At 44.2% G+C, this 24,835-nt stretch overlaps 1 protein-coding gene across 2 annotated transcripts in view; it reads left to right on the forward strand.

Moving 5' to 3' along the window:
* The window catches only part of TRPM4 (transient receptor potential cation channel subfamily M member 4), an 864,058-nt gene that overhangs the window by 798,902 nt on the left and 40,321 nt on the right, over positions 1 to 24,835 (forward strand). For both annotated transcript variants that reach the window (XM_077457078.1, XM_077457079.1), the window contains exons 23-24: positions 1,418 to 1,490; positions 21,725 to 21,821. In XM_077457078.1, coding sequence (XP_077313204.1) covers positions 1,418 to 1,490; positions 21,725 to 21,820 — 169 coding nt within the window. In that variant the 3' untranslated portion in view covers position 21,821. The remainder of the gene's footprint in view (positions 1 to 1,417; positions 1,491 to 21,724; positions 21,822 to 24,835) is intronic.

Consider the following 24,835-nt stretch of genomic DNA (forward strand, 5'->3'; position numbering starts at 1 on the left):
CTGTGTGCTGCATGATGAAACAAATTACTTCTCTGTAGTGTCTGTGGCTGTAAAGGTTAGCTGATGATGAGCAGAATGAATCCACTCTTCTTTAAACTAGGCCCGCTGTGTTAAAAGTCTTTTTACTGCTCTACCCTCACAATGTGTTCAAAGTACAAGGCTAACAGCTTCCCAATAAAGACTCAAGAGGAAGGGCTAATAGTTGTAATCTTTACTGAGAATACGTTTTTTTTAAAACTGCAAAACACAAATTATAAAAATATGAATTAGCATTTAAAATTACATTACAAATGCAAATAGTAATAGGCATGCTTCAACACTGTTAAGGCACTAGCTAGCAAAAATGTGGCCTAGCTGAGTGAACTTCCTGGCAGAAATATCCCACCAAACATATAAAATGTAGTTGCATTCGTAGAACATATACTAACTAATTGAAAACTAATGACTGCTTACTTACAGACTTATGCTTCCAAGGCCAGTATTAAAAAATAGTGGAGGTCTTTAGCATGCTTCCTTCACTGTAGAAAGATTATCGAATATGACTGCTGGGCAGGAAGTGGGCGTAATATACTACAGTTCCTGTTAGTAATGGAAGCCAATTTAAAGCAACAGTACGATCAGTAAATATATACCTTATAATCAGAACCGGTATATAGAATCTATTTAGAATCTCAATCTATAATATTGAATCAACACGGGCAGCCTCTGAGGCTATCACAACACTAGCAACACTAGTATCACTATCAAGTTCACAACACTAACACAATAGCAGCAGATTATTATGAAAAAGTTAAGTTGAACTGTAGCTTGCATCGCTATTGTTCTGCTGCTGTGCTTATGCTTAATTGCTAAATAATTCAGGTTCTCTGACAAACGGACAAGCTAAGATTGACTATAAGTGAAAGTAAGTTGGCTGTATGTGTGTACTTAGTTCAAGCTATTTTACTGCTCCTCCTCTTTGGTTACAATCAGCCAATAAAATTCATCATCATCATTATTTTTATTTTACTTCCCCCACCCAATTCCAGCAGTGATCTTTTCTCTCTATGTCAAATCTTTTCTCTATGTAGAATAATCTTGGACTAATAGAGTTAAGGTTAGGCACATTCGACCATAGGTTCGATAGACACAGATTTTTATTGTCAGCGTCATGTCGAATCTCCTATCTATAACAAACTGTTGTCGCAAATAAAATGAAAATAAAGCATTTGTTTATGTCAGATCTTTCGTTTTTTCGGATACTGCACTTTCGATAACGAAAATACGTGAAATTCGCATGAAAATGCATTTGGACGAAAACGAATGCACATGTCTAATGCTTAGAGAATTTGTATGCCTTGTCTGATTACCTGTGAAAAGTGCACTAATCATTTATTGTAAACCTACTCCAGTCAGTCACCTGTTCTTATTTCTGCAGGGTTGACACTGCATTGAAACAGCTCAGTGAGATCAAGGAACATGATCGAAGGTTGAAAGCACTGGAGACAGAGGTAAATGCATTAAGTTATACTATGTATTTTGAGGAATTATTAGTATACAGTGTTTGTATTTCTGAAAAATTTGGTTCCTCGAGAGCTGTACTTGCAACACACTTGGAAAAAAAATGTGTGTGTGTGTGTGTATGTATGTATGTGTGTATGTATATATATAATATTTAAGCTGCACGATTCTGGCCAAAATGAGAATCACATTTTTTTTTGCTTAGACTAAAGATCACAATTCTCATGGCATAAAATATTTCACATTTTACAAAAAAAAGCGCTAACTTTAATTAACCACTTCAATACCGGGCCTACTGTATTCTGACACTCCTCTCCTACATGTATAAATCATAATTTTTTTGCTAGAAAATTACTCAGAACCCCCAAATATTATATATGTTCTTTTAGCAGACACCCTAGGGAATAAAATGGTGGTCATTGCAACTTTTTATCTGGCACAGTATTTGTGCAATAATTTTTCAAACCCCTTTTTTGGGGAAAAAAACTGATAAAAAATAATGTAAATAGATACCCAACATGTCACACTTTAAAATTGCGCACACTCATGGAATGGCACCAAACTTTGGTAATTAAAAATTTCCATAGGCGACGCTTTAAATTTTTTGTTCAAGTTATGAGTTTAGAGTTACAGAGGAGGTCCAGTACGAGAATTGTTGCTCTCGCTCTAACGCACGCGGCAATACCTCACCTGGTGTTTACATATGTGGGCGGGACTTATGATCACTTGATCACTTTTATTCCTATTACAAGGAATGTAAACATCCCTTGAAATAGGTATCTATCGTGACAGGTCCTCTTTATGGAGAGATGCAGGGTCAATAAGACCCCACATCTCTCCTCCAGGCTGTAAAGCATGAGATTGGAAAAAAATTCACCAATCTTATGCCGACAGCCACGATCGTGGCTTTGTTTCCATGCGGGGTACGGGTGTGTCGTCATAACATCGCACCCGGGCCTCCGACTGTCTATGGTCATCTTCCGGCAGTGTCCGATTCTTTCTCAGGGCCCCCAATGTCACGAGAGAGCCCGGAGAAGCACTGAACGGTGGTGGGAGGGGGGGCGTCCCCTCCATTCACCTATAAAAACGATCAAGCGATGGAACTGCCTCATCATGCACAGAATCACCGCCTGCAAATAATGATATCTGAATGATTCCTGTAGCTGCAGGTATCCCAGCACAAAGTCAAGGACGTCATATGACGGCGTGCGGTATTGAACTTGTTAAAGTAATTTTTTTCCCAAAAAATTGCATTTGAAAAACCGCTGCCCAAATACAGTGTGACATAAAACAACAACTACTATTTTATTCTCTAGGGTCTCTACTAAAAATATATACATACACATATATATATATATATATATATATATATGAAAATATGAGCAAGATATTAGAAAAGTAAAATCCCACTCCCTCAGCACTCACGGTAAGTGCTAAACAATAGCTGCTGCTATATTACTCCAAAATTCTCAAATCTGGTGCCAAAGAAAGTCACCAACGATGAACATAACAAAGGCACTAGCAGCGCTTTAAAAAAAACTTAAACAATACTATAAATATAAAAAAATGTAAATGTCACCTAACTAAGTATATGTAAACATCAACCTACACACAGTAAGAAACCTTATAATATAAAAAGTATATATATATATATATATATATATATATATATATATATATATATATATATATATGAGAAAAAAGAGTGGGTTGCGCTAAAAAAATAAAAATTATTACTATAAACAAAATTACACCAAAAAGGGATATTTTTCCAAATAACCAATTGACTTGATATATTAATAAAACATAATTATAAGTCATAAAAAGATTATAAAAAGTGTTAAAGTGTCCATAAAGTCCTTAAAAAAGAATATCTAATTCCAAAAACTCCAAGTCAATTGGTTATTTGGAAAAATATCCCTTTTTTCTCTTTGTTCATTGTTCACACTGCATCAGAGTAATCCATTATCATTTATGGTGTTTTCATGAACAATATTGATGTATATTTGCTATCTTCATTGATACAGCACAAATTACTTTCATGTGATTTAATTTTTTTACACAGGATTGACTAATTATTAAGTAATTTTTCGGAGTTTTCCACATTGGTGTAATTTTGTTTATAGTAATAATTTTTTTTTTTTTTAGCGCAACCCACTCTTTTTTCTTTTATGCCAAATGTAGTATAACATTTGGGTTGCTGCTTAATTTTTTCTTAGCGATTTTTTACTTGACAGGCGCGGTTTTTCCTTTCTTTTCTATATATATATATATATATATATATATATATATATATATATAATTTCAAAAAGAAAGCATAAATACTGTATGTTATTTAAACTTAATTCGTTCCTCTATGGATAACTCTGCATACATATTCCTCATATTCAATAGGCATATGTCTATTCATATATTTGGTTGCAATAAAAGATATAAAAATACAAATGCAAGAAACCAAAAAGTCCATTACAAATGCTAGAAACAAAAAAGTACATCAATGTTTCAATAATAATTCATAGTCAAAACAAAACGAATGCAAGCAAAAATATATATATATAAAAACTTAGCAAGTGTTGCTAGCAGATCCTTCAGAATCTCATTAGTCCACCACCACACCTCCTGTGCAAATCCCTATGGGTTATGCACTTACCAGTAGCACCTGGTTCAAAAGCACATCTCTTATCAACAGATGGCCGATCGTATCTTCAGCTCTCACATATGAGAAGGCATCGGATATATCCCATTGGTTATATATTAATCACTGTCATTTGTCAGCTATGAGACCCGACCTTTTTCTCATAACAGTCCCTGTTCCAGCTTAAGAAAAACATCCCAGAGGCATGCTTGACTGTGGGTATGGTGTTCTTTTGGTGATGTGCACTACTGTGTTTGTGCCAAATATATCTTTTGGAATTATGGCCAAAAAGTTCAACCTTGGTTTCATCAGACCATAACACATTTTCCCACATGCTTTTGGGAGTTTCAGGCCCGGACTGGCCATAGGGCATTTGCCCGGTGGGCCGGGGGTCTCTGGGCCGCGTGTCTGGCTGTGACATGCAAGTCCAGGTTCTGACATGCAGGGCCGGCCGCTGATGTTCTGCTTTGCATGCAGGGACATGCAAGGCTAGCCACTGGTGGAGGTGGGAGGAGCGGAGGCATTCTCCACCTACTAAACCCATCCATGACAACCCAGGCCGTCGCTTCACACATGCGCCCCACAGCCAAAGGGCACCTGGCAACCAGGACACCAGGAGAGTGCGGCTCTCATCTTATTTGGCTGCTCAGCTTGTTGCCGATTTGTTTCTGTCCCCATTGGCCACAGTAGAGGGTCAATCAGAAGAGGCTACCAGTGCATCCTGGGACACGTAGTACTGGAGGATTGTAAACCCCATTGTTGTCCACGGGCAGCAGACCTCAGCCCCCAGCATGCACTCTGCTGGGGGAAAGAGTGAGAGCCTGGAACCCAGGAAGAAGATGAGTGACTACTAAAGGAAAAAGAGAGGACTGTGCTTGGGGAAGCCAGAGAGAGGGCCATGCTGTACCCACGCCACCAGAGCGAGTGCCACCACCATGCTGTACTGCACCACCAGAGAGAGCCATGCTGTACCGCACCACCAGAGAGAGCCACGCTGTACCGCACCACCAGAGAGGGACACACTGTACCGCACCACCAGAGAAAGAGCCACGCAGTACCCACACCACCAGAGAAAGAGCCACGCTATACCCGCACCACCAGAGAAAGAGCCACGCTATACCCGCACCACCAGAGAAAGAGCCACACTGTACCCGCACCACCAGAGAAAGAGCCACGCTGTACTCGCACCACCAGAGAAAGAGCCACGCTGTGCCCGCACCACCAGAGAAAGAGCCACGCTGTACCCGCACCACCAGAGAAAGAGCCACGCTGTACCCGCACCACCAGAGAAAGAGCCACGCTGTACCCGCACCACCAGAGAAAGAGCCACGCTGTACCCGCACCACCAGAGAAAGAGCCACGCTGTACCCGCACCATCAGAGAAAGAGCCACGCTGTACCCGCACCACCAGAGAAAGAGCCACGCTGTACCCGTACCACCAGAGAAAGAGCCACGCTGTACCCGCACCACCAGAGAAAGAGCCACGCTGTACCCGCACCACCAGAGAAAGAGCCACGCTGTACCCGCACCACCAGACAGAGAGAGCCACGCTGTACCCGCACCACCAGAGAGCCATGCTGTAACTCAAATTCATGTTAAATATGATTGCTTAATCCGGTGATGTGTCGAATACTGTCCCCCATCGGATAGTGCCTGCCCAGTACTGCGCTTGCGCAGTACGGAGGACAAGAAGACACCGAAGGTCTCCAAAGATGAACGGCGCCTGCCCACTGAGTCCAGCCCCACCATACAAGTGGACATAAGAGTCAGAATAAAAAATAACCGAGCGGACCGAGGCCATGCCCAAAGCGTGGCGATCGAAGCATGGCATTCGAAGCGTGGTGAGCAAAGTGAGCCTGCGAGGGGCCCTGTTACTATGTGCTACTGTATGTCTACTTGGATGGTGGGGCTTGCACCTGGACTCTGTGCGCAGGCACCGTTCTTCTTTGTAGACTTTCGGAATCTCCTTCTCCTCTGTACTCTGCGCAGCAGGGGGCGGACACTATTCGATGGCCGGACAGTTTTTGGCAGAACACCGGAACACAACTACATCCCCAGTTATAAGAGGGTGTGCACATTTATGCAACCACATTTATTTTATTTTTTTATTTTTACTTCCAGCCCACCCCCTACCCGAAAGATTTCAGTTTGTTTTTCTTCAATTGAGTTGTACAGTTTATAAGTCACATTGAAGGTGAACAAAATTTCCGAAATGATTTATTGCTGTCTCATTTTTCTACATCACATAAACCTAACATTTTAACAGGGGTGTGCAGACTTTTTATATCCACTGTAGATTACCCAGAGAGGAATGTTTTTCCTCAACAAAAGTGGAGTTACTCTTTTTTATGCAAAACTAATCTCCAACAAAGATCATAGCTTTCTCAACCAGCTGCACCTTTTCACAGCGACATCGTTTTGCCAAGGCCCAGCTTTTATTTTGCTCTTTAACCACGTCCTGCCCGGCCTATAGCAGAATGACGGCCGGAAGTGGTTCAGTTATCCTGACTGAGGGGGCGCATGCGCGCAGTTTGACATGATTCATTAGAGCTCCGCATTCCCCGCAGCGGTTCCGGGTTTATACTGAGCCATCGACAGCGAAACGAACACGCACCCCGCCGATACGGTCCGCCGATACCACCGTGCACCCCCCGGGATGGTCCTAACGGGACACCGGGGTAAAGCGAAGCCGAAGCCTATCAAGGAAGCGCTCGCGCGGGCCTCTTCCAAGATGGCGGCGAAAGCACAAGCGCAGGCCGCCTCGCAGCGCCCCAGCTCTCCCACAGATACAGCTGACCAGCACAGCGATGATATGGATGAGGAGTGTGGACCCAGCTCGGAGGACTTCCCAGCACTGCCAACCCCAGGTATGCCACAAGCAGACTTCCTCACCCATATAGAAAAAATGCTTCATAAGGCCCTTAAAGCGACCTCAGAGCAAATAACTACTAAGCTGACGCGTGAAATACGTGAATTAGGACAGCGCACTGCTGACCTTGAAACCAGGGCTGATGATATGGAACTAACCCTTAGAGAACATGCCCAGGAACAACTGGCCCTCCGTGAGGAAAACGCTGCGCTACTTTCTCGGCTTGAAGACGCCGAGAATCGCTCCAGAAGGTCCAATTTGCGCCTTCGCGGCATTCCAGAATCAGTGCTAGATTTACAGTCTTTCACCATGGCCTTATTTCAAGAACTCTCCCCATCGATCCCGATCGAACGCCTGGAGTTTGACAGGATTCATAGAGCCCTGACACGCCGTCAACCTGAGGGCCCCCCGCGAGACATTATTGTGAAACTTCACTTTTTTAGATCTAAAGAACAACTTCTCGCAGCTGCCCGCAACAAAGAGGACACTCTCACCTTTCAGGGCCACACATACCAGTTGTTCACTGACCTGGCTCCCCTCACAATTGCAAAGCGACGAGCCATGAAGCCGCAACTACAGTTACTTATCCATCACCAAATTAAATATATGTGGCGATTCCCTTTTGCTCTCCACTTCACCCACAATGGTCAACAATACACCTGTACCTCTCCGGAAGCTCTGCAACGCCTCCTTGAATCTCTGCATCTGACTACTCCAGATCAGCAAGCTGAGACTGCACTTCCACGCACCCCTGCTCGCCTAACCCCTTATCCTCATGCAGCTACCCCCAAGCGAGACCCCAGGGACCTGCGCTCACCGCGATCCATCCGGAAGGGTACACCAGCAAAGGCCTCTGCCGTAAACCTCTATAGTCCTAGAGTCTTTGTGCCCCGCTGAGCTGTTTCTACCACCTCATCATTGACTTTTCTACCTTGCCCAAGTTTGCGGGTACTCTGAGCCCTGGCCTACCGGCTCGACTAGCCTGTCATGTTTAATGGGCTCCTGTGTGTTTGGAGAAACTTTGCTTTTGTTTTTTGTTTTTGTTTTTTGTTTTTTGACTTTTGATTTTTATTGCTTATCCCCTCTTCTTCCCCCTCCTCACCACCGTGGCTCCTCCAGACTGTCATGAAAACCGTACCCAATAGCTTTCCCCTATGCCACCTTTAATGGTGACCTGCCTCTCCCTTCCTTCTCCCCCCCCCCCCATTTTTTTTTCTCTCACCTCCCCCCCTCTCCCCCCCTCTCCTTCACGCAGGGTTTGACAATAATGTTGTTAGCTTTAATGTTATTTTTTTTTTTTATACTCTACAAAGTTTATTGTAAGTTTACTCTTTTTACATTTACTAGAGTTGTTTTAAACTGCTATGCTATATCTTGTACTTGCACCAAAAATGCTATCTCCTTTCCCGGTATGCTGCGGGGGATAGTCACTGCTCCCCCCCCCCCCCCAACCTAGTGCGTTCTCTCTATGGCAGGATTCCCAGCCGTGGAGACCACACACATTAAAGTCGGGCGATTCGGATTTTCCCGTTTCGTACCAACTTTCTCATGCTTCGCCTTACGTACTTACTCCCCCCCTTCTTGTCTTTGCTACTGTTTATGGCCGGTTGGCCCGGGGGAATCCCGGGCTTCAACATATCTTCTACCCACATTTTGATTTATGGCCCCCTTGAATATATTATCGTTAAATGTAAAAGGTCTTAACTCTTAACCCTAACAATAAACGGGTCAAAGCATTTCGCACTTTTGTATCCTTACAGGCAGGTATAGTGGCACTTCAAGAGACAGTCTCCTATTATGCTCCCAACTCTAATCCCATTCCCTTCTTTTCACACCTCTTTCAGGTAATCAAAACCCACCTTAAAGGCACCTTGATTATGTGTGGAGACTCAAATTTAGTTATTCACCCATCTATTGATAAATCCCCCTATGCACCGGACCACCAATCATTATCGATTCAATTTCGATTCCTGCTTCAACAATACTCTATACTGGATACTTGGAGAGAATGTAATCCTACAAAGAAAAATTATTCCTTTTATTCCAACCCCCATAATTCGTTCTCTAGAATAGATCACATTTTTATCCCCATAGCATCTTCCCCAATATTGCTTCAATCCTCTATTCATCCAATCACCTGGTCTGACCATTGTGCAGTGATTACCACTATCTCTTCACTTATACCAAAATCTAAAGAAAGGTCTTGGCGCATGAATGATAAGTATTTAATGAACCAATCCTTTCGGCTTGATATAGATGTAGCACTACATGATTATCTCGTGCACAATGCCACCCCAGACACCCCTCCTATTCTTTTATGGGAAGCCCATAAACCAGTTATACGGGGTAAGTGTATTTCCACCGCCTCTTTTCTTAAAAAAGATAGGCTCAAACATCTACAACACCTAGAATCTGAATATCAACACCAATTTTTGCTGTTTCAGACCACTCCTTCGGAAACGAACAAGTCTAATTTAGACAATACTCGACTGGAGTTGGACTTGCTCCTCTCAGAAGCTACTGACAAAACTCTGCGCAGGGCCTATCACACTATCTACACTAAATCCAACAAGCCCGACACTTTTCTGGCTCTCCGCCTTAGACAACCAGAGCGAACCCACAAACCAATTAGGCTTAAAGTGCATAATGGAACCCATACTAGTAATCCGGCTAGAATAGTTAATGAATTCTCCAAACGCCTCGCCAAACTGTACGAATCTCCCGCCTCCTTCCCCCAGGATATGGCTGAGGCCCTATTCCGTGATCTACCGATCCCTTCCCTCTCCACCCCGATTCGCACTGCCATTGACACAGAGATCTTGCCTTCTGAGGTACTCCAGGCTATCAAATTAATTAAACCTAATAAACAACCTGGCCCAGATGGGTTTACAGGGCTATATTATAAAAAATTTGCAGATATCCTGGCCCCTCTCCTGGCTAACTCCTTTAACACCCTGTTAAAAGGGGGCACCTTCGGTAGTGATACACTCACAGCCTCCGTCTCTATGATACCTAAGCCCGATACTGACCACTCCGTATGGTCCAACTACAGACCTATATCACTCTTGAATCTTGACATAAAACTCCTAGCAAAGATTTTGTCTTCACGCTTGAATCCGCACATTGGAGGGTTGATCCATAGAGACCAGGTGGGGTTCATTCCCAAGCGCCAAGCAAGTGATAACGTACGCCGGGTTATTTTACTACAGCATTTAGCTAGATCCCGAGGTATCCCCATGCACCTTTTATCCCTTGATATTCGTAAAGCTTTTGATACCGTCTCTTGGCCCTACCTCAAACAAATTTTGCATAGATGGGGCTTCGGCCCCCATTTCCTTTGCTGGATTGACGCCCTATATGCCCATCCTCAAGCATTTGTCCGCTACTCCGGCTTCAGTTCTAGCAGATTCCCGATCCAAATAGGCAGGGGTGCCCTTTGTCACCCCTGCTTTTTGCTCTCGCCATCGAGCCATTAGCAGCCCTGATCAGATCCAACCCTGATATCCAAGGATTAGAGATAGCCTCCACAACCCATAAATTATGCCTCTTTGCGGACGACACCCTCCTATTTATCACTTCACCCCATACTACCCTGCCCAACCTTTTTAAACTCCTTGATACATTTGCACAAGTCTCAGGTCTCGAGGTAAATCAGGCTAAGTCTAGAGCTCTTGCAGTATCCCTCCCTACAGAGACTCTCCAATGTTTGCGTGCTAACTATTCGTTTCAGTGGTCCACATCCTACATTCCCTATTTAGGAGTTAAATTGACTAGTAACCCAGCCCACCTATACCAAACTAATTATCTACCCATGTTGCGCAATCTGTCATCACTCCTTAATTGCTGGCAAACCTCTATGTGTCTCCTGGCTTGGACGCATTGCGGCGGTAAAAATGTCCCTGCTGGCAAAATTACTATATTTATATAGAGTACTCCCGGTCACGGTCCCACTATATTTTCACAAGGCTATTCAAAGTCGAACTTTCAAGTATATTTGGGGTAATACGAGACCTATGATTTTTTTCGACATAAGCTTCAAGGGGGCCTAGGGATACCACATTTTAAAAACTATTACTATGCAGCTCAGCTATCGCAAATGGCCCTCTACCACGCTATGTCTGAAATCCCGCTATGGGTCAGTCTGGAAGCAGTGGAGGCTCACCCTATCTCCGTTTCCAATATACTTTGGCTCCCCCCTCAGACATGCAGATCACTTACTAACCCCGTTACGTGTCACTCCCTCAAAATTTAGCGCATGGTACGCACCCCTTTTAAACTACTATCTCCTCATCTCCCCTTGCTCTCGTTCATGGGTCACCCGAATTTCTATCCGGCCTACACGGAACCAGGCGCCTTTTCGGCCTGGTCCCGCGCACGCCTTACTCGAGTATGTGACCTGTCTTCAGGTGTCTCTTTCACAACATTCCCTAACCTACAGACGCAGGCCCAACTGCCCCCTACAGATAGTCCATTTCTTTCAGACGCACATTAAATCCAGCCCCAATCTTAACTCTATGTCCCAATTTGAATCCATATGCTCCTCAGATCCACATGCCCCAGGCATTATCTCATGCCTTTATTCTTGTCTTTCCACCGTATCTGAAGACCTTCCACGTTATGCTACCGCGTGGGCCACAGACTTATCACTTAATCTTGATACAGAGTCATGGACTGATATATGGACCAATACCAAAAATTCCTCACAGAATGTAGTAGCATCTGAAGCGAATTATAAGGTCCTGATGCGGTGGTATCTGGTCCCCTCTAGAATTTCCAAATTTGTGCCTAACTACTCACCCGACTGTTTTAGAGGTTGCAAAGACCGGGGCACCCATCTCCACATTTGGTGGACTTGTCCCATCGTGGCAAATTTCTGGTCCTCGGTCTTCCACCTGCTAACTAAATTGATACAACACCCCGTGGCTCCTAACCCAGCAATGGCCTTGCTGAATTGGCTACCCCAAGATCTTACTAAAGCCCAAAACCGACTCTTTCTCCAAGTAACAACTGCGGCTAAACAAACGATTGTGAGAGCCTGGAGGACACCTTCCCTGAATATAACTGAAACTAAACATAGAGTTACACAGGCAATGATTCATGCTAAGATAGAGGCAGTCGTCCTGGATAGGATCCCGTTGTTTAATAAAATATGGCAACCTTGGGTGGACCATTTCCTACCGAAAGATTTTGATACTCGTCTTATGTCTCCTTAGCCCAGAACGGGCACCAGTTTGCGGTCCGTGGTTCTTGTGGGCCTTCCGACCACACCCTTTCCCTCTTACCTCTTCTATCCTGCCCTCTGGTATCGCCTCCTTTCCTTTTTGTGTCCCTATTTCTTTCTTTCTCCTCACTCCTCTCCCTTTTTCCTACATTCTTTTCCCCTCACTCTCTCTCCTATATATGTAAAACTTACCCAGCGGAACTTTTCTTTCTACCATTACCCCTGGTAATAGTTGTTATTACAACAATGTTTGTTAAATGATTTTCCTTCTTTGGAATCCGTAAGTTTGCTTCTACCCGGCCCCTTCCTCGGATGTTGTATGTTCGCTATACTTTATACATAAAGGGTCCATGGGCCTGCCTTAGATTTTTCTGGTATATCTACTTCTGCAAACTTAGGAAGCAGCCTACCTGATTACTTTCTGTTACTGTTAACACTGTAAACTATTCTGCTTATTCCAGTGGGAACTACTTGACTTTTCAATAAAACTATTTGAAACAGTTATCCTGACTGAGCGTCATATGACATTCAGCATGGTAAGCTGTGATCAGTTGTGCTCGGGGATTGGTGGTGTGGTGTATCACTCTGACATACCACATATCCGATCGTGGTAAAGAGCCTCTGATGGAGGCTCTTTCCCATGTGATCAGCTGTGACCAATCACAGCGTGAACCAGGAAGTGCCGGTATTTGGCTTTCCTTGGTTCGAGCTGCCTGGGAGAGCTGAACGGCGGCTTTCTGGTCAGAGGGGGGATGTGCCCTAATAATCAGCACATTGATTATCAGCGCAGCCCCCATAAGAGATGCCCACCACAATGCCAATCAGTGCCCATCAGCTGCCAGTCTGTGCTTATCGGTAATGCTTGTCAGTGCCCTTAACAGATGCCCATCAGTAATCTCTGTCAGTACCTCCTCATCAGTGCTGCATATCAATGCCGCCTATCAGTGCCTATAAATTCTACATATTAGTGCTTCTCAATTCTACATATTAGTGCCTCCTCATCAGTGCCAACTTATCAGTGCCCATTAGTACAGCCTCATCAGTGCCTGTCAGTGAAGGAGAAAACAAAATGATATAACAAATGAAGAAAAACTTTTTTTTTTTTTTTTTTTTAGTTTGTTTAGCAACAAATTAAAAACCCAGTGATGATCAGATGCCACCAAAAGAAAGCTCTGTTTGTGGGAAGAAAATTATTTAGTTTGGGAACAGTTTTGTATGACTGATCGCAGCTTGGCGATCAGTGGTGTGTCAGATAGAGATGGCCTAGCGGTTCGCCCCGGCGGTCGGTTTGTGGTGAATTTTGCTTGTTCGCCATTCGTCAAACAGGCGGACTTCTGGCGCTGTTCGCGGCGGCCATATTTGTTTACATTGTGAAGAACTTTGACACATCCATCATGGGGTACAGGACAGCCAATTGAGACATTTCAGCACATGGACAATTGGACATACCCCCACCTTATAAATAGACCTGATCTGGCGGCCATTTTACATTCTGTCTTCTGTCAGTGTAGGGAAAGGATGCTGTGTGGAGCAGGGACAGTCATTCTATCACTAGCTATTACTATTAGGTCCACAAAGGTCCTTTTAAGGGCTGATATAGGTGTACAGTATATAGGGTTGTACACGTATAATATACTTTCTTCCAAATATAGAAAGAATATTATACTTGACTGCTGCCCGATTCTGCAGCTGTCTTTTATATGTGTTGGGACTGAGGGACAGTCTGCAAATCACTAGCTACTAGGACCTTTTAAGGACTGGTATAGGTTTACAGTATATAGGGTTGTAATACACCTATAATATACTTTCTTTCAAGTATATTATGGTGCACTGCTGTGCTGCTGAGTGCTTGCTGACCGATTCTGCAGCTGTCTTTTATCAGTGTAGGGAGGGACAGTTTGGTGTTTGGAGCAGGGGCAAATCACTAGCTACTAGGTCCACAAAGGTCCTTTTAAGGACTGGTATAGGTGTACAGTATATAGGGTTGTACATGTATAATATACTTTCTTTCAAATATAGAAAGCATATTATACTTGACTGCTGTGCTACTGAGCTGATTGCTGACCGATTCTTCAGCTATCTTTTATCAGGGTAGGGACCGAGGGACAGTCTGCAAATCGCTAGCTACTAGGTCCACAAAGGTCCTTTTAAGGACTGGTATAGGTGTACCGTATATAGGGTTGTAGACATATAATATACTTTCTTTCAAATATAGAAAGCATATTATACTTGACTGCTGTGCTACTGAGCTGATTGCTGACCGATTCTGCAGCTGTCTTTTATCAGTGTAGGGACTGAGGGACAGTTTGGTGTTTGGAGCAGGGACAGTTTGCAAATAACTAGCTACTAGGTCCACAAAGGTCCTTTTATAGGTGTACAGTATATAGGGTTGTACATGGATAATATACTTTCTTTCAAATATAGAAAGCATATCATAGTGCACTGCATGCAGTGCTGCTGACTGATTCTGCAGCTGTCGTTTCTCAATATAGGGAGGGACAGTTTGGTTTTTGGAGCAGGGACAGTCTGCCTTTCACTAGCTACTAGCTAGCTACTATTAGGTCAGGGCTGGTATAGGTGTACTATTTGGTGTGCATTATATAGGGGTGTAATAAACATATAAAATACTTGCACATATAGAAAGCATAGTATAGTGCATTTCCACTGTGCAGCATTGTGACTGCTGAGCGGTTCTGCAGCGATACTACAAAGAGTGATCAACGCAATTAAAAAAAAAGTATTATAACTGGTGTGATAGACCAGTGGCCCCCAAAATGACAGATTGAAGCAGGGTGTTGTATACCTTCTTCCACATACATACTGCACTTCTCTAGAGACTTTTGTCACAGGGTCATTTAAAAAATGACAGGCAGAGGAAGAGGCAGGCCCTTCCGCAGGGGTGGTAGGGGTGGGGCAGGAGCAACAGACTTGAGCCAAAGTGGCAAATTGCAGAAGGTGTGTGTGATTACGTCAAAGGACACACCAGACTTGGTTGAGTGGCTCACTCAGCCTTACTTTTCTGTACCCTCCTCATCCTCTCGATCTGCACCCTCTTCTTCACTCTCTGCTGTGTGCACCCCCAAAGACACTACCACCAACACCACCACCACCATATACCATCCGCTTGAGTCACAGGAATTATTTTCCGATCCATCACAAGACATTGCCGATGCACAGCCACTCTTGGCATTGGATCAGGAAGAGGAGGTAGCATCAACCGCCACTCAGCAATCTGACGACAGTACCCTTATTAGCCCAAGGAGGAGGATGGTCTCCGGTGTTGCTGCCTACTCCGAGATCTCTAATTATAGCAGTGGGGAAGGTGACGTTGATGATGACGTGTCTAGGGATGTCACGTGGGTGCCCACAAGAGAGGAAGAGGAGGGGAATTCAGAGGGAGATATGGACCAGCAGATAGGGAGGAGAAGCAGACGGAACGTAGATGGCACAGGAAGGACAAAGCAGACTGACAATGTATCAGGAGTGAGGTCACATCTGGCGCTCCCAGGATGCTGGCACATGGCTCCGCAGTGTGGGCTTTTTTTACAGTGTCCGCTGCTGACAATAGTGTTGCCATATGCAGCCTTTGCAGTGAAAGCATAAGTCGCGGTAAGCCCAACACTCACCTAGGGATGACCGCCTTAAGAAGGCACATGAGCTGCCATCACTGAGCCCAGTGGGAGCAACGGAACCCACAAAGCCACACTCCAGGCTCTCACCGTCCAGCCTTGTCTTCTCCTTATCCTCCACTCCACCTGCCATCATGCCGTCCTCACGTTTTTGTGGAAAAAGGCAGGCTTCCGTGGGCCAAATGTTCGGGCGTAAAAAATTGATGATGCCGGATAACCCTCTTGCCCAACGGTTGACGGCTGGCTTGTCAGAACTGATAGCCCGCCAACTACTGCCATATAAACTGGTGGACTCGGAGGCCTTTCAAAAATTTGTGGCCATTGGAACACCTCAATGGAAAGTCCCAGGAAGGAAGTATTTCTCACAGAAGGGCATCCCAGAGCTATATGACCATGTTCAGCGGCAAGTGAATGTACCTCTGGCACACAGTGTTGGTGCCAAGATACATCTGACCACAGACACGTGGTCTAGCAAACACAGACAGGGAAGGTATATAACTTTTACTGCCCACTGGGTGAACCTTCTGATGGCCGTCAAGCATGTAGCCCGTGGCACCCATGTAGATTTGGTTTTACGGATTGAATGCAGGCCTGGCTCTTCTTCTCCTCCTCCTACTCCATCTTCCTCCCTCTCCTCCTCAGCTGACTCCTCCTTTTCCGCTGCTAGCGTCTCTTCCGCTGCGCCTGCCCAAGATCCCCAGAACCTATTCGACATGCCAGGTGAGATATTGCCATGCTGTGCTGCGTCTGTTGGGCCTGGAAGCCAAGAGCCACACTGGCCCTGCACTCCTTTCAGCTTTGTGTTCACAGGCAGATCAGTGGCTAACACCGCTCAATTTGACAGTTGGTAAAGTGGCATGTGACAACGGTGCCAATCTGCTTAGCGCATTGAAACAGGGCAAAATTACACATGTGCCATGCATGGCATACGTCTTAAACTTAGTCGTGCAGCAATTCGACACAATCTGCCTTTCAGACGTCTTATTTGCGATTGCCCGACGCGATGGAACTCGACCTTCTATATGCTTGATAGGCTGCTTCAACAGAAACGTGCAGTTAACGACTACCTGTACGAACTCTGCGGCAGAACAGGTTCTAGGGAGCTTGTTTTTTTTTACCATGCCAGTGGCTGCTCATGTGCGACGCATGCAGACTTCTGCGGCCATTTGATGAGATCACCAAACTGGTCAGTCGCAGCCATGGCGCCATCAGTGACATCGTACCTTATGCCTTCTTTATGGAGCGTCCTGTCATTGATCAAGCAGTGGAGGAGCAGGAGCAGGAAGATGAGGAAGTCGCAATGCTGGATGAATTCCCAGGGGGGCTACTCTATCAGAGACAAGTCTACAACAGGAGTCTAAAGAGGAGTCAGAGGAGGATGGTGCCGGGGTGGATGAGGAGGAGCAAGAAGATCATGCTTTAAACCTCTCTGTGATCCCTGTTGTTGTGCTTGGATGGGGAGAGGAGAACGAGGAGGACGACATTATCCTGGATGATGAGCAGGAGCCAGGCCACCACACCGCTTCCAGTTTAGTGCAAATGGGGGCCTTCATGCTCAAGTGTTTTAACAGAGACTTTATATAAAAAGTATAAAGGTCAAGGACCAGTACTGGGTGGCAACGTACTTAGTCCCCCGGTACAAACACAAAATGGCGGAAATGTTACCACCATCACAGAGGGCTGTCAGAATGGAGCACTTACAGACCTTGCTTCGAGAAATGCTGCATTCTGCTTTTGCGTGCACTTGCAGAGGAGGAATTCCCACTCCCAGAGAAAGAGTTGCGGGTACCAATCCAACAACGCCTGCAAGAAGAGGGCAGTTTGAAGATGTGTTGGTGACTTCTGATATGAGGTCATTCTTTCAGCCGAACCATCGACAGATGTCATCTGGATCCAGCATCAGGGAACGCCTAGACCGACAGGTGTCTGATTACATCGGGTTAACGGCCGATGTGGACGCTCTGAGAAGTGATGAACCCCTGGACTACTGGGTGGGCAGGCTTGACCTCTGGCCAGAGCTTGCCCAATTTGCAGTGGAACTGTTGGCTTGCCCCTCGTCCAGTGTCCTGTCCGAAAGGACGTTCAGCACAGCAGGGGGGATCGTGACCGATGAGCGCACTCGCCTAGCTCACGACAGTGTTGACTACCTCACATTTATAAAAATGAATGAGGCATGGATCTCGGAGGAATTCAACATATGTGACCAGTAGACCATGTATATGCATAACTCTATAAACAATTTATATAATTTAGCACACAGACCTTTTTTTCTACCTTTTGGCTCACTTGTACAAAAAAAGCACACCGTACTATATGCCCATACCCTCCGGTTTGAAGAGGTTGCGCTGTGTCATATTTTTGGGTCCCGCAGCGAGTTGCTGGTATCAGTGCTGGTGTCAGTGCTCTCTCTCTATCTCGGTGCTGGTGTCAGTGCTCTCTATCACAGTGCTGGTGTCAGTGCTCTCTCTCTATTTCTGGTGCTGGTGTGGTGTCAGTGCTCCCTATCACGGTGCTGGTGTGGTGTCAGTGCTCTCTATCTCGGTGCTGGTGTCGGTGCTGCTGTGGTGTCAGTGCTCTCTATCTTGGTGCTGGTGTCAGTGCTCTCTATCTTGGTGCTGGGGTCAGTGCTCTCTCTCTATCTTGGTGCTGGTGTCAGTGCTCTGTATCTTGGTGCTGGTGTCAGTGCTCTCTCACAGTGCTGGTGTGGTCTCAGTGCTCTCTATCATGGTGCTGGTGTGTTGTCAGTGCTCTATATCTCGGTGCTGGTGTCAGTGCTCTCTCACGGTGCTGGTGTTAGTGCTCTCTATCACGGTGCTGGTGTCAGTGTTCTCTATCACGGTGCTGGTGTCAGTGCTCTCTATCACGGTGCTGGTGTGGTGTCAGTGCTCTCTATCACGGTGCTGGTGTGGTGTCAGCGCTCTCTATCTCGGTGCTGGGGTCAGTGCTCTTTCATGGTGCTGTTGTCAGTGCTCTCTCTCTATCTCGGTGCCGGTGTCAGTGTTCTCTCTCTATCTCGGTGCCGGTGTGGTGTCAGTGCTCTCTATCTCGGTGCTGGTGTGGTCTCAGTGCTCTCTATCACGGTGCTGGTGTCAGTGCTCTCTATCATGGTGCTGGTGTCAGTGCTCTCTATCACGGTGCTGGTGTCAGTGCTCTCTTTCATGGTGCTGGTGTGGTGTCAGTGCTCTCTATCTCGGTGCTGGTGTCAGTGCTCTCTATCTCGACGCTGGTGTCAGTGCTCTCTATCTTGGCACTGGTGTCAGTGCTCTCTATCTCGGTGCTGGTGTCAGTGCTCTCTATCTCTGCGCTGGTGTCAGTGCTCTCTATCTCGGTGCTGGTGTCAGTGCTCAGTCTCTATTACGGTGCTGGTGTCAGTGTTCAGTCTCTATCGCAGTGCTGGTTTCAGACAGTGAGGGAGATTGCAGCGGAGAAGCCAATCAGCAGGCAGTGCCAGCACCATGGCTGAGGATCAGCACTGGACTGGTACCTACGGACCACCGCAGTGGAGCCCTGCATAGGTGGGGGTAAGGGCCAGGCAGAGGGAGGGGCTCAAGCACAGGTTGGCACACTGGGACACTGGCACAGGACTGCGCTGCCCTGACTGTGGCACTGATCATCTCCTGCACCCCTTTTATAGCCTGCCCTGACCTTGCCTCTCCTCCATGGCCTTCATGCACTTCTGAATTGTCAAAATTTCACAGATAAAAAGAATGCTTGTCGTTGTCGATCCCAGATTCACTTAATACATTTGTTATGTCAGTGTCCATGTTGTGGGACTATGTGTGCACAGCTTGTAAGTATTTTGTGGCTGAAAATATGACCTGGAGGTTTTTAAGGATCTCCTGCCATTAAAGTCAATGGGGTCCGCCGCAAACTTTGCAGTTCGTGAACTTTTGGCCACGTTCGCAAAACGTCCCGTCGGAAGTTCGTCTATCACTAGTGTCAGATAGGCACACCGCATCTCCGTTCTAGGTAAAGAGCCTCTGACGGAGGATCTTTAACACATGATCAGCTGTGTCCAATCACAGCTGATCAGTGTAAACAGGAAAAGACATGTATTGGCTCTTCCTCTACTCGCGCTGACAGACTTGAGTAGAGGAGAGCCGATCGGCTCTTCTCCTGACAGGGGAGTCTGCACTGATTATTAGTGCAGCCCCCTAAGCATGCCCACCCATGGCCACCAGGTAAGCCTATTAGGGATGGCACTTTGTGCCCATCAGTGATGCCTGCCAGTGCCTCTGATCAGTGCTGCCCATCAGTGCCACTGATACGTGTCCATCAGTGCCACCACTATGTGCCCATCAATGCTGTATATATCGGTGCCACCTCTCAGTACAGCCTCATCAGTGCCCATCAGTAAAGGAGAAAACATACCTATTTAAAAAATTTTGTAACAAACTCAGAAAAAAAACATTTTTCAAAATGTTTGTTCTTTTTTTTTATTTGTAGTGCAAAAAATAAAAATGGTAGGGGTGATCAAATGTGACAGCGTAGCATTACCGTGCAATTGTCATTCAAAGTGTGAGAGCACTGAAAGCTGAAAATTGGATTGGGCAGGAAGGTGTATAAGTGCCCTGTATTGAAGTGGTTAAGATGCAGACCCATTTATGCACTGATGGTGCATTGATGCATCAGGCTTTCTGGTTTCTTACAACAGTAGAGGGTATACAAATTACTATGTTTATGATGATGTTGCTGTGCATCCCACTAATATAGAGCAGTGAACACCGGCTAGATGAAAAGACATGCCTTGCCAAATGACTTCACCAGCTGGAGAAGTTACTCATAGGAGGTACTGTATGGAGAATGCAAGAGCAAACGACTCGCCGGAAAGTTGTCAGCAATGTGGGTAATGTGGATCACTGCATCAACAGAGAACTTGTAACAAATGATGTGGCTTTGGATATGTGAAAGGGATATTTTTACAAATATATTAAGAACTGTGCAGATTAAATATTTTGTATTGGCTATTTATTACTTGTATGGAACTATTATTTTAACTATAAAATGTATTTTGCAGTAGCAGGTACACCACAAAAAATCAGGTCAGAATTTTTTTTCTGTGTGTTTATCATTTGCTGCCCTGCTGATACCCTGTTACATTACATACTGACCTGGCTGGGATTCTAACCTTTCCTTGCACTATATATAAAAAAAATAAAAATAAAATAAAAAGTTTTATTTACTGTTGGAGAGATATCCCTTCACTTCCTGTTAGATGGAGACAGGAAGTGAGGAGATGGCAAAAAAGAAAAAAAAATACTTACTAAGGAGTTGTAAACCCTCATGGTTCTTCACCTTAATGCATTCTATGTATTAAGGTGAAAAACCACCTGTGGTGCTGCAGCCCCCCGAGCCCCCTTTTTTTTTTATCTGACACTGATCCTTATCTGGCCGGGAACAAGCACACCAGCTCTAGCTGGTGTCTCGTGTCCTGATAGGATAGATTGATAGCAGCCATTGGCTCCCGCTGCTGTCAATCAAATCCAATGACGTGGCGCTTGGGGGCGGGGACGATTCCTGCATTCTGTGTGCATGGACACAGATGCAGGACTCGGGAGCACGCCCTCACGGGTGTCCACCAAGGAAAGCACTTCTCCAGCATCTACAATCGATGTAGGGAGGAGCCACCAGCGCCACTGAGGGACCCCTGAAGAGGAGGACCGGGACCACTCTGTGCAAAATGAACTGCACAGTGGAGGTAAGTATGACATGTTTTTTAAAACAAGGGTTTACAACCCCTTTAACCCTTTTTCCACACTCATTAAAATCAATAAAGTGTTTTTTCTGAAGATGAACTTTAGTGTTTTAATTAGAAAACTTTGTGGCTAGTAATGACATAATGAGTGATCGGAACTGTTTCTTTTCTGTAGCTGGAATACTGTGGTAAGGCACTTTCATGGATAGTGGATGCTCTTCAAGACAGTGGCATGGTAAAAGGCACAAAACCACCTCCAGTCTTTCAGTAAGGTAAGCATTAACATAAAGTATTACTTTCACCTATAGATCCACTTACAAAAAAATAGTCAACTCATTTCTGGAAATAACACACAAATATATAGTATAAATAATTCCTAAACAACTCATAATGTGAAATATACTATATTGACAGCACTAAATAAAATAAGGTTAACAGAAAATAGAAAATAAATAAAAATCAAAGTTCATAACTTCCATAAATTCCAACGGTGTGCTGAGTCCTAAATTGTGGATAGAGAATTTCAGCTTAATGCTCATAAGAAAGAAAAGAAGTCCATCTCCAAGCCATTCACCAAACCGTCAGTGTGAACAAACTCCATGCACGGTGACGCTCCCTATGGTAATGCACTTACCAAAATTCTAAATAGATATAGGCACGTCTATTAATCACTGGCTCCTGGAATTTCTCAGCATGAAACCTTCAATTCAGCGTTTCTCCACCCAGCACAATTTCACATATAGAAGAGATCAGAAACACAATCCATAGTGCAAACTGATTTTAATAAACAACCTTCTTGCGCATTCGCAGTCCGGATCTCTGTGATCATAAACGGTCTCGATATCAGCGGTGGGTCCCAGGAAAACAAGCTCTCACGCCCACAGACGAAGACGTAATGACGAAACGCATATGGGCGTGACCATGCAGCTTCACATCACCACAGAGAGAGAGCTTGTTTTCCCAGGACCCGCCGCTGATATTGAGACCATTTATGATCACAGAGATCCGGACTGCGAATGCGCAAGAAGGTTGTTTATTAAAATCAGTTTGCACTATGGATTGTGTTTCTGATCTCTTCTATATGGGAAATTGTGCTGGGTGGAGAAACGCTGAATTGAAGGTTTAATGCTGAGAAATTCCAGGAGCCAGTGATTAATAGACGTGCCTATATCTATTTAGAATTTTGGTAAGTGCATTACCATAGGGAGCGTCACCGTGCATGGAGTTTGTTCACACTGACGGTTTGGTGAATGGCTTAGAGATGGACTTCTTTTCTTTCTTACGAGCATTAAGCTGAAATTCTCTATCCACAATTTAGGACTCCGTTGGAATTTCTGGAAGTTATGAACTATTTTTTTAGCGCTGTCAATATAGTATATTTCACATTGTGAGTTGTTTAGGAATTATTTATACTATATATTTGTGTGTTATGCGATTTTTTTATATGATAGCAGCTTATAATTTAACACCCTCTATTAAGCGCTGGGATCAGTGAAAATATTTACTAAAAATATTTATCAGTGATATCTGTACTTAATTTCTGGAAATGTTTGTTACAAATCTTTGATTGTCTAGTCAGCCATGGTGAAGCCTAGATTTTAAAGTGCTTCCATACCTTAAATTAAAGGGTAAAAGTAAATGTGTTACCAACTAGACATGTGCAATTGGTTTTGTTCTGAATTCGTATTTCGCCAAAATTTGACAAATTGGTTTGGAAATATCCGAATTAACGAAAACCTGTTTAACAAATTTTTCAGAAAATTTGTAAATTCTAAAATCCAAAATAACGCACTAATAATAACTATTATTATTAAATTATAGGTATTGGAATTGCCTTTCAAATTTGGCTGTTAGTGAATGTAACGAATACGAATTTATCCAAATGTACAAATTAGGCGAAATAACAAATGCTGCATCTAAACAGTGGAACGTAATTAATTAATAATACTAAATTATAATGATATAAACTTCTAATTAATTCCTATTAGATCATTATGTTTCATATATTTAGATGCTGCATTTGTTATTTAGGATCATTTGTAACTTTGGATAAATTGGTATTTGTTAGGTTTATAAACAGCCAAATTGGAAAAGACATTCCAATACCTTTAATTTAATAGTTGGTTATTATTGGTTATTTCAGATTTTCAAATTTACGAATTTTTCGAATTTACAAATACCACACCTAAACAAACGAACATAACTAATTATTATTTTTCCGAAGTTGTGAATTTATTCAAAATAAAGAATTTTGATCATAACAAATGACCACAAAAAACAAAACTTGAGCAATGTAAACTAAACGTAATTAAAAAGCAGAGAATATCTTCAGTGAAAAACACATTTCAAAAACATAGTAAGTCCAGATAAATAGATGAAGATATACTGTAGTTAAAGTTATTGTGAACCTTTATTTTGTAAATAAGCATGGTATACTTACCTGCTCTGTGTAATGGTTTTGCACAGAGCATCCCCTGATCTTTCTCCTCTGGGGTCTGCCACTGGTGCTAGCAGTGGTCTGCCACTGGTGCAGACTCCAGCCCTGCCCCCTGCTCCCTTGTCACTGGATTGATAGCTAATGATGCCCACTGCAACCAATCTGCCCTGTGAGGAGAGAGAAAGCAGAATAAGTTTCTATTCTTAGGCACAGCGCTTGATTGAGATCTGGCTCAGGTAAGTATATTTGGAGGCTGGGGGATCCTATGGCACAAAAGGTTTTTTAAATGCAGAGAATGCAATAACCTTTTTTATGACTAAGCCTATTTCTGACATTTGTTGCTTGCAAGTTAAAATCTATATTTTTTGCTAGAAAATTACTTAGAACCCCCAAACATTAAATATATATTTTTTTGCATAGACCCTAGAGAATAAAATGGCGATCGTTGCAATATTTTATGTTACATGGTATATGCGCGGCGGTCTTCCAAGCGCAATTTTTTTGGGGAAAAATTCACTTGAATGAATTAACCATTTGCCAACCGGCGCACACTGATGTACATCGGCAGAATGGCATGGACAGGAAAATGGGCGTACCTGTACGTTCCTTTAAATTTGCGTGCCCCTGTCAGTGACCTCTGTGAGTTGGATCACGGGTCCCGCGGACTCGATCGCTGCAGGAAAACCCCACGATTGTCTAACGGGGAGATGCTAATATAAACAAGCATCTCCCCGTTCTGCCTAGTGACAGTGTCACTGATCTCTACTCCGTCATCAGGAGCAGAGATAAGTGATGTGTCACACACAGCCACGCCCCCTCACAGTTAGAAACACACCCCAGGATACACTT

The sequence above is a fragment of the Lithobates pipiens genome, unplaced genomic scaffold (assembly GCF_037356315.1).
Source record: "Lithobates pipiens isolate NorthernLeopardFrog02 unplaced genomic scaffold, aLitPip1_a1.2 Scaffold_27, whole genome shotgun sequence".
Classification (NCBI taxonomy): domain Eukaryota; kingdom Metazoa; phylum Chordata; class Amphibia; order Anura; family Ranidae; genus Lithobates; species Lithobates pipiens.